General features: G+C 44.7%; 1 protein-coding gene across 1 annotated transcript; it reads right to left on the bottom strand.

Moving 5' to 3' along the window:
• Positions 1-286: 286 nt before the first annotated feature.
• On the bottom strand, positions 287-2,050 carry hic2 (hypermethylated in cancer 2; the record flags this gene model as incomplete). Its single annotated transcript, XM_080499822.1, has 1 exon — positions 287-2,050. One exon carries the CDS (start codon positions 2,048-2,050, stop codon positions 287-289), a length of 1,764 nt encoding a protein of 587 aa, XP_080355948.1.
• Positions 2,051-11,316: the final 9,266 nt, after the last annotated feature.

Genomic DNA, 11,316 nt, shown 5'->3' with positions numbered 1-11,316 from the left:
ACTGTGTGTGTGTGTGTGTGTGTGTGTGTGTGTGTGTGTGTGTGTGTGTGTGTGTGTGTGTGTGTGTGTGTGTGTGTGTGTGTGTGTGTGTGTGTGTGTGTGTGTGTGTGTGTGTGTGTGTGTGTGTGTGTGTGTGTGTGGGTGTGGGTGTGTGCGGGTGTGGGTGTGGGTGTGTGCGTGCAGTTGTGAATGTGCATGTGTGCATTTCTTTGCTTTTTGAGATGGAACAAGGTAGAGCAATGTTTCTTTTCTTTCTATTCCCAGAGTTCTTTGGCTTGATGCATTTCTAAGAGGGTGAGGAGTGCATTCTCAGGTGACTGATGAGGTTGCGTTGCTGGGTAAACTTCCCACCACATAGCTGGCATTCATACGGCTTCTCCCCCGAATGGACGCGCATATGCTCTGTCAGACGGTACTGGCGTGTGAAGCGCATGCCACACTCTTCACATGCAAATGGCTTGAGGCCTAGGTGGCTACGCATGTGGCGAGTCATGGTTCCCCTCTGAGTGAACATTTTGCCACAGATGTTGCAGGGGAAGGGCCTGGTCAGCCAGTGGCTCTTTTCGTGCTGTCTCAGTGTTGCTGGATCTTTGTAGCTCTTACTGCAGACTGTACACTTGAACGGACGGGCTTCAGAACCAAAGTTGGAGGGACCCACAGGAGCCGATAGGTCCTCAGCCTCCTCCTCATCTTCTTCTTTCACAAAGGTCCCTCCCTCTTCTTTAATGTAGAGCTCATCCTCGGTGTGCGTCTCCACATGAGCATTGAGCTGCTCCGAGCTGGGGAAGCCTTTACCACAGGGAATGCACACATAGAGGTTGTCTCCAAATGCTGGCTCAAAACCTTCCTGCCGGTACACGTAGTTGGCGCTGTGGTGTCCCCCTCTGGTTCTTCGTCCTCCACCTCCTGCACTGTCTCCGTCACTCTGCCCACTTTCATCACTGTGGTCCCGGCCATTCTCTCCTCCCTCTTCCTCGTCTTTGCACGGGAGAGACTGATCAGATGCAAAACTTCCGCTGCCACCTCCTCCGATCCCAGAAGAGCGGCTGTCTTTAGGACCCACAATCACCCCGTTAACCAGTGGCCTGTCATGATCTTCGGACTTCAACCCTGATGCCTCTTTCTTAGGCCACTCATTCTTTCGAGCACCCTGGCGGGATTTTTTCTGTGGTGGAGGCCCATCAGACTGGTTTTGGGTTTCCTCTGAGGTTTTAGAGGAGTTGAGCTCCATGGTTTCTGAGACACAGGTGTCTACACCTGGGAGGGTGGTGGAGGAGTCATCCAGTGAGGCACTGTTGGTTGTGGATACTGAGGCAGATTGAGGGGATTCTTGGGAGATGCTGTGCGGGCTGAGGGCATCAGTGGCTGTGCCCGCAGAGGTGGGACTCTTCTTGGACAGGTCTAGTCCGAGATCTGGCTCCCCAGCACTTCCTCCACTACTGAGGTTACCATTACTGCTGCCATTTCCCCCATTTCCATTCTTCCCAGAGCTGCCGATGTACATCTCGTCGTCTGAGAGTTTGTCCCGAAGGCCTTCATCTGGCTGAGGTTGGTCAGCTTCAGAAGGGGTCGGAGGATAGTGGTTGTTGGGGCCAGCAGGGGTTGAGGAGGAAAGGCGCTGACTGTTGAGGCGTAAGCGGCTGAGGGGACCTGGAGTGAGGGGTTTACCTGGGAGGGGTTTCCCACCACTGCGCTTAAGCTTCTTCCTGCACAGGGCGGCGAGGTCATGGAGCTGGAGGTAGCTGGCTGCGGTCAAGAGGGCACTGAAGTTCTGCTCACTGCTCTGGTCTGACGAGGATAGGAGCTTCCCAGTGTAAATGAAGTCCAGAATTTGTCTGAATACAGAGGGATTAACCATCTCTGTGTCGAGGTTAATGAGGTTATCGTGGAGGACCAAAGATTTGAAATAGATGCTGCTTGCAGCCAGAATGTTCTTGTGGGCACGGAAGAGCGCATTCTCCACCACGATGATAACGTCACACAGGAAGCCCTTGGTTCTCTGCTGGTTGAGTTGCAGCAGCAGTTGTTTGGCATGATTTGGCAGTTCCATTTCCTCCTTCCTTCTGTCCTTCTCTCACTCTCTCTTCCTACACGAGCACCACCTAAACCTGCGAAAGAAAAAAAAAAAGAGGGTGTTGGGAAAAATCCGAAGGATTCACTGAACATGGCAATTAATGACAGGTTGTTGTGTATACTGACTTATCCTAAAGAAATCATAACATTCAATACATCAACCGACAATTATAAAGCATTCACTTGGGTGCATGAATAGATTTTAGTAATGGAACACAAATTGTTCCTTAAAAGCACCACGTTTTCTGTAAGCGTACTTTAACTTACAGTTCCGTCACAGAGGTCAATGACACAGTAACATTTAAAATGCATATCTTATGACACCCACACTGCGAGTACATCAATCTAAGCTTTTACCTCTCACAGGGAAATTGGCAAACTGTTAGTTCGGCGTGCCACGTAATCGCACGGAAGCTGAGAAACCAGAACCCTTCCTTCCCTCTCATCTTCCTTTTTAAACAAATTGCAACCCTGCGTGGATCAAGTTCTGATTGTACACATTGCCACTGTTGTGGTACAAAAGCCACAGGGGTGGAGAAGAAGAAAGGGTAAAGTAACTACTTTTCTAAGGTGCCTCCTCTCAGCTTTTCTTCCCTATCTCACCAGAGCAACTCCAGTTTCGGTGGGGTGCCCTCTTTGGAAACTCGGATCACTCTAGTCTCTATTAGGTCATGGTAATGTCAGCCTTGCCCCATTGTCTGGGGGTGGGGGTCGGTGGCACAGCAGGGCCAGGGGGAGAGATTAGGTGACACCTGAGCAGGTAAAACTACACAGGATTCTGGGCAGAGGAGGAGGGGGGGAGGGTGTGGCTCAAACACAAGGACAGCATCACTTGATCCCCCAGAGAGGCCCTCATTTATGGAAATAGGACAGCTGAATGCTATTCACTGATAAACCACATGCTGATGACCTACTCCAACCACAACACCTATTTCTTTTCTGAAACTAGATACATTTCGATACAAAACCTTATTGCAACACGTAAAGATGCAGGGAAAGAGTAGTGTGTCGTAGTTAAGGCAGCACAGCCTGTGTATGACTCATGCTCCTCATGTTCTAAAACCCATGGACTTGTTCGGAAAACGGACACACATCTTTAATGCCCCTGACCACAGCAGGGTATACCGCATTACAAGAGATTACCCAGTAATGCAGAGAAATGCTTGACTCAAGCTGTAAATACATGTGCAAATGTGCCATTTTAACCCCATGCCAACCGAGAGATTTAATGAAAATCATGTTCCATAATGCACAGCGGGAAGGAAAGCAGCAGTTCCTAAACTGAGCTAGGCAGACCAAAGCACCAAACCTCCCTGCAAAGCACGTCAAGTGTTTCATTAAATACTTTACTGACGAAAAGCCATAATTCCCAAACTTGAGTGTGGCTGAGATCAAATGCAGCCACCCTTCTTCAAATATATATTGACCAAAAAATAAAGCAGAATTTTAAACAGTGCTCATGTTTTCAAGAACTCAATATATGTTACAAAAGAAACAATAATGTTTCTTTTGTAAAAACAACAGCCCAGGCAGAAAGTGCATTTAAATGCATTCCTCACAACCACCTTTTTAATGTTATTTTATTACATTAGGATACTTACAGATTCTGAAATTCCTTCTAAGGTTTATAATGCATCTTAAACCGAGGCTCTAAAAAAACTGGCCAATGACACACAAACAAAGGTAAGACTAAAACCAATGAAGAAAAAGACAAGATTAAAAAAAATTGTTCAGCCCAAGTAAACATAAATCATTACAAATAAAACTGCGCGTCATAGGCAATAATGTTACAAGAACAACAAGAGTAAAATTGTGAGCTGGAGATGGCTGGCTGATGTAGCAAAGGCTGGCCTGTCACAGTCAGACTAGCTGATACAATCAGCTGAAGTGATCATTACTCTCAGGCCCAGGCCTGGGCTTGCCCCCTCTGGTTTGACACTTCCACTCATGGTTTTCTTCCCCTCCCCCGTTCCTTCCCTGCACCTCTCCACCTTTCTCTACAACATCTCCACCCTCACCAGTCACTCACCGGACATACAGGCACATCCTCGAACAGCTCCCTATACCCCCCTGACTGCGAACGAGAGCTCAGATCTGTTGCAAACTGTGCAACGGGAGTCTCCAGTGCTCAGCCCCCGCAGGCGATAATGCAGAAGAGCGCTGCTAGAGAAAAGAGGGCCTCTGCTATGATGCCAGTCAGGAAGCCATATATCATTCAAGTCTCTCTCTTAACATACACACACACCTCTGCAGGCTTTACGGGGGGATTCAAGAGGCTTTTCCAGCAGGTCCAACATAAAAGGGGGCTGGGCTCAGAGCAGCCAGCTCAGGAGAGGGGAAAAAAAAAAAAAAAAAAACTTCCCCCACCCCCCTCCTCTCTTCTCATCCCCCCCCCCCAATCACCCGCACAGCTACCCTCTCTCTCTCTAGCCCTCCCCTCAGCGCTGTGCTGTGCTGTGCTGTGCCGGCTGGATTCCAGGGAGCTGCTAATGGATTATGGCTGATCTATATGCAGCTAGGGTGGGACACGTGTAGGCCCAGCTCCACTTCCAGCGATGCTGCCCAGGAAAACAGACATAGTAACATGGGGCACAGATAGGCCCGTACCAACATGGTCGCTCTGCATGCACTCTGTGCACCTTGCAGAAACGTTTCCAACACTGGAGCTTGGCCGCTCTACACTGTTACAGTGCAAATCCAGGGATGGATGATCCATCAGAAAGATGATCCGACAGGACCGGCAAGAGATTTCTAATACGCCAGATGACTAGTTTGTGCCTATAAAGTTACATATTTGGCGAGCAAAGTTTCCTGCAGTTGGATTCTGAAGCCAGTTCTATGAGCTGGCACGCAGGGTGAGAGATGGCACGATGGGTGGTCAAGAGAGTCATAAGAAACAAGACTTGCTCCGACCAAATATACCACCACATACCATCCACAGTCCGCCTTGGGCTTGAACTGTAACAGACCAGGGTAGTCGGTGCCCTTCAAACATAGGCACAGGATCAGCTTACCTTGCTGGGAGTGTTAACCTTCTCAAAAACGATGGCTTAATGATAGAGGAGGCCACCTCATTTTAAAAACACTGCACCTTATTGCTCAGTCTTAGCCGTGACAGTTGCTTTTTCCTCCCGGATGCCAGCTCATGAGTACATAGGGATGTTTACGTACGATTGACAGACATGACCAGGATGATGCATCTAAGTGTTTGTTACTGTAAACAAGTGTGTCGTCGCAAATGACCTGGGGAGTAAGTCAATGTTAGTCTTCTCTGAATTCAACTGGTTATACTGGAAATGTGGATGATCAGTTTGGACCTAATTTAATGCCCCCTGTCAGTGCATTCTTTTTACAAGGAGTTTACAGATTAAATGGCGAGTCAGTAAACTGTTTAGAGCTCATGCTCATGCAGCGAAGGTGACCGAGAGCGCGGTGGGCTGTGGCACTAATCTCCTGAACAGAGGGTATAGACCCAGGAGAGAGGGCAGAGGTGAGGCAAAGTCCTGTGGCGCAATAACAAAACACACCCTACTACTGTGAAAGGTCATCTGCTGACAACCAACAGAAAAGAACGGGCAAGTTAAAAAAAATAAATAAATGAAAACAAATGTCACAACTTGCTTTATTTTAGAGTATTGTTTCATAGTAGTTTGTTTTTCTTATTTTAAAAAGGAGGGACAGACCTTGTAGGACTGTCACATTCTGCAAGAATAGGCAGGGAAGGGAGACAGGCAGGCAGGAGAGGCTGAAGAAGGCAACGAAAGGCAATCATGTACAGGAGCAAAAAGGCCTCCTTGTGAGCGTGCACCGAGGGACAGTGCACTTAAACACATGCACACACAGCACACACAGAATATGCTGGTGGGCAGAGGGAGTGGGGGAGGGGCTAGGGGGATGGTACAAAGCCAGTTTGAAATACAAACACCAAGCAACCACCTCTGAGCCATTTCAGCAGGGCTCACACTGCAAGCATGGGTACGGCTGATCCGAGCAGGACCTGGTGGGCACGGGAACAGTCCGACATGCAGAACCATGGCGAGCAGGGGAACAGCTCACAACACAATGAGGAGATTAACCCAAACAGCTGGACTCCTCAGCCAACTACTCTGCATGCCCCTTTACATAATGGACATGTCTGCACCAATGGAGGAAAAGCCTCAAACCTCACTCTGAATATATATCATGGTTTCAGACATCACTTTATACGTTGACTGTTTAAATGCTCCCACAAAACAGGCAACTGTTTTTTTTTTCTTGCCAATCAAATTACAGCAGGGCAATTGAAAAAAAAAATTGCACTCCAATTTAATTACTAAGTAATTGTTTTGCAGAGAATTATGTTTTCCCCTTGCAAGGTTGAAGTCAATTAAGAGGTAAGGTTGTTTATATAGTGACTGGGCAAGCTTTGCAGCAGGAAGGTAAAATGCAATTATTCTTTACAAATAGTCTACTGTTGAAATGTGGAACTTGGATTGCTTATTTCACCTTGGATTGACCAATAAAATTATTTTACTATTACCGTTTCCATTCATGACACTATATTTACTGTCACAGATGCACTTTCTGTATGGACACAAACACAGGGAAACCTGTGTTAGAACGTCTGTGTATCAGAAACAATGTCAATCAGGCCTCTGTTGTGAAAAAAAGTGGAGGTTTTCCTTCTCACAGTCGCTTATGATTGCTCATGTGGAGTTGTTGGGTTATCTCCGTAAAAGCGTTTTGAAATTACCGTTGTATTTGATGCAATATAAATAAAGTTGAACTAAATAGAAATTGAAAATGAGCAAGATTAGCCAAGTAATCCAAAACCAATCCAATGATATATACAACTTGAATAAGTAAGGTGACCATTCATTTTCATTAGAAATCAGCAGAAAAACCCACAACAATGCATTTGTTGGTCGGACACAGAATCCTGATTTTAAGCTATGACAGTTGTATCCAAAACACTTTTACGATTGGAGTAATCATCACTAGATCTACGAATACATTGGGAGAATAGCCTCCATGCAGGGCCAAATACATTCGTCTCTTTTCTGTAAGAAACGACCATGGGTAAAATAACAAGTGAAACCACTTGCTGCGGTCTTGGCTGGAAATGAAAACCTGTCGACGCTCGTGCCTCCATGAGAAATGGTTAAATGGCTGTGATGCTGAGCAACTGCTGGAATTCTGGACACTGACCCAATTCTGAATACAATCTTTTCAGAAAAGCTGCAGGAGAGACGCCCCGACTGCAAAAAAAAAAGAAATAAAAGAATAAAAAAGACAAGAATTTAAAGCCTGATCTCAATAGAATTTTTGCCGAATTCCTCAATTCACAATGCTGGTGAACAGGTGCATGATCATAGTGCTGCAAGGGCGAAGGAGGGAGTACATGTTTTGCACTACCCATGCAGCAGTCTGGGGAGAAGCCTTCCAATTAAGACTCATTTTCTGTCAGGCAGCTCAGCCATGTTGCAGACAAACAAGTTCTGCCAAGGGTGCAGTGGAATGAAAAGAGCCATGCTCATTTCATCACAGGAGGGGGGGTGGGGGCGGTAATTGCTGTGCACCCCAGATGTGCCAGTACTGCACTACAAGGTACGCAAGTGCAACACACACAAACCCTGTGAAAAACTTAACCTCAAGACAAACTCAATTCTCAAGAAAACTGCCTTTCCTTTGTGAAGATATTTTCAAAAGACTGCGTTGAGTGCAAATAATTTCCTTTATATAATGAAGAAACAGTGGTGCGAGTGTCGACATCATAACAGTAGAGAATGATTCATCTCTACTGCTCTGGAGGTCAGCAGGAGGTAATCATGCCACAGCTAAATCTAGTCGAAGAACCAAAAAAAAAAAACCCCACCAAACAAAATAAACAAGAGACTCCTCTTTCATGGGTGTATGCTGCTTCTTTAAGATTTTACTACAGGGAGTGTGCTAGTTAAAAACACTTGAACAAATATCTCTTCCTTGTAATTCTGCGGGAATTAATCTGCATGACATAGTTCATTGTTATGATTAAAAAGGTCAGTAACAACAACAGATATAAAACAGTCTGGAATAAATAGACTTAAGAATCTTTACTAAATAAATATCTTCCTTATGTATTGTGATAACTCGCACTAATCAGTGTGTACACAGGAGGCCCATATTACTGTTGAATGAATCCTTAGCTTTTATATTATATTTCCTTATTTTCATGATCACTTCAGCCAAATATATGAAACATAACATCTCCAAGAAATATGTGATAGACTATCGTGTTTTGCAAATGTACATGCGATGAATGTTTTGGCTTGACTAATTTGTTTTTGTATCATGACAAATTGGCTGATATCATGTGGGTTTGTGTCCTTTGGTACTTTCACAACTTTGATGTCGACAGTTTCATGTCGATAAGAACCTACACTTTAAGCATGTGCGCTTGCAAAATGCATAAAGTTTGTGGGAAGCCAAATCAAACTTAAAGCATGAAATTAATTAAAATGTTCTACTTGTGTTTTGTAGTTCATCCTCAGGACAACCTGAAGAAAACAGCTAAATAACGACTGAAACAAAAGACAGGATGTAACACAGGGTGTGCCCTCATCCAAACTGAAGTAATCAACCCTTTTACTCACATGAGCTTATGATTGGTGTGATAAAGTGGCCTCTGTCTTGAGAGCATCAACTTGATGAGATAAAGTAGAAAAAAAGCAGAAGACCACATGACATGGTCATCATGCTTTGGCTAAAAGATAGGCAGGCTGGGCGAGGAGAGAGACGATCCTGTATGGTTCAAGTTTTACAGAGCTGCTGCTGCTGCTACCCCCCTCTTCTTCTTCACCTCCTCCTTCTCTACCCTTTAAACACTGCATAACCTTCTGGCTATCAGCACTACATTCCACATTCTTCTCCTTAAAGAACAACAACAACCCTGCCCCGAGGTGCTTTATCCACACTGAGCAAACCAAACTGCCCTCGACCAGGCACCGTCTCACGGAGCGGGCAGATCCGAGTGGCTCCAACATCCAAGCACAATCTATAAGTCCTCGTCCAGCATGTCAGCAGAACATATAGCCTAAGTAGCCTTACTGCCCACACATACCACTGTAAGCCACGATCACAGTGTTCACAGGATGCTCTGTGTGTGTGTGTGTGTGTGTGTGTGTGTGTGTGTGTGTGTGTGTGTGTGTGTGTGTGTGTGTGTGTGTGTGTGTGTGTGTGTGTGTGTGTGTGTGTGTGTGTGTGTGTGTGTGTGTGTGTGTGTGTGTGTGTGTGTGTGTGTGTGTGTGTGTGTGTGTGTGTGTGTGTGTGTGTGTGTGTGTGTGTGTGTGTGTTAAGAAACAAACAGGGTGAGGCAAGACCAAGCTGCCGATCATGAGGATCATGAGGCACTCACACAGACATGGACACACATGCGGTCCTTACCCTTCAGGCCACAACTTGTGGACCATTATAATTAATGAAATTAGTCATACTGATCAGTTGACATGACTTGGTCACTTCAATTACCTAAATTAACTTGTTTAATCCACGCCATTTGATCGCATACTTTCAAAAAGTTGTTAACCCTGCCGCAGTCTTACTGTTTAGCAAATACATGTGGTACAGATTGCAGTTTTTAGTTGCCACTCAGCCATAAAAATACATTGTCAGTGTTTACTTTACTCGTCAATCCCACACTATCTGTATAAGATAATCAGAAATTTGAAGAGTGATTGGAAAGACAGAGGGCACACAAACACTTACTGTATTCAATGTGTAATGCTGTTACAGATACAGCGTTGAGATCATCAAATGCTTAAGGCCGTACAGCCTAAAGTCTTATTCCAGCTTTAAAGGCCTGAACAAATTAGATCACGTAGATAAGTGTAAAATGTATTCGGATGTGTCTAAAGTAGTCTTGATAATCCAGCACTCGTCAGTGTGTATGGTGTGATGCACCAGTCAGATAGTGATGGCCAAGCAGGTAGAGCCACTGAAAACTTGGAACCACTTCTAACTGGGTGTAACCAACCTAAATGGCGCCTTGTAATCTACATATTATAGGCTGCTGCACCCTACAGCTCTGAGCGGGATAAGAGGCTGTGAAAAACAGATGGATGTATTTATACAACATGCTCATACAAAACTACACAACAGGTTAGAAAACAAGGACTTAAAATGTGCATTAAATAAACCTGCTCTGAGCTTTAAGCAGGATGAAGAGTTAAAATGAGTGACAAGAGCAAACGCATAAAAAGAAAAGCATGTTGTTGTTTTTGTTTTTTTACTTGCATTTTTATCACGCTCCTACCAAAACAACATATTGCAACGAAATGTTTACTTTGAGTTAATACAGTGTCACTTCACACAAGAGGTTAAATATACAACAGCTAAACCAAAGAAATGTAGAACAGCAATGTTTAAAAAAAAACAACTGTTTTACAGATCTGAAATTTTAGTTGTGGGGGAAAAGAAAGCCCAGCAACCAGTCAAAAGAACAGGCCTTATTGACATTCCTATGCCTTATTATCACCATGCCCCTTGGTACTTTAACAACCCCAATCACCCAAGGAACTGAGTTGCTGCTTTCACACCTGACCACATGCATTGTTTGATAAACAACCAAGTGATAAGTGGCTGATTAAAATTCGGACTCTAACAATCCGAGGTTTAAGCCAGCGTGGTGTCCCCATTTGGTTTGGCCAGACCCTCGTCGAATCCGCATATCTGTTTCTATGAAAACACACCAGTTTTAGGTCACAGTGTAACGTTACACCCACACTGTAGCCGATCACAAAGATGGTCGATGTATAACACTGGTCCACCTATAGGCTAAAGAGATATATACCAGCCACTGCATCGATATAAGCCGCGTTAACGTTTTCAAACCACGGAATAAACTGCGTTTACAGTGGCGCTCGGTATGTTTCGCAACTCACGCTGTTTAAATCGTGTTTAATTAGCTACACCTAAGACCAAGGTAGCATAACCCACATATAAACAATTCATCCCACACTGTTCGTAACGATTGCAATCGTTTACATTAAGAGATTACGGAGAGAATGCGTAAAAACAGCGTGCGTAAAACCCACACGGTCGGTTCTTATTCGTTTAACGATAAAGGCAATTAAATGACCATTTTAAGGAAAAGAAAAAAGAAGTCGACTGAGCGTACATGACAGGAATCGATCTTAAATTCGAGCTATCGTCTGTTGACGTCGTGGTAAACAATTCAAATTGATCACATTAGATTTTTACAAACCGTAGATGTGAAGAATATCGGAA

This window comes from Blennius ocellaris (genome assembly GCF_963422515.1).
Source record: "Blennius ocellaris genome assembly, chromosome: 7".
NCBI lineage: Eukaryota > Metazoa > Chordata > Actinopteri > Blenniiformes > Blenniidae > Blennius > Blennius ocellaris.
Note: the sequence above shows the minus strand (reverse complement) of the source record. Positions and strands in the feature narration are given on the sequence as shown.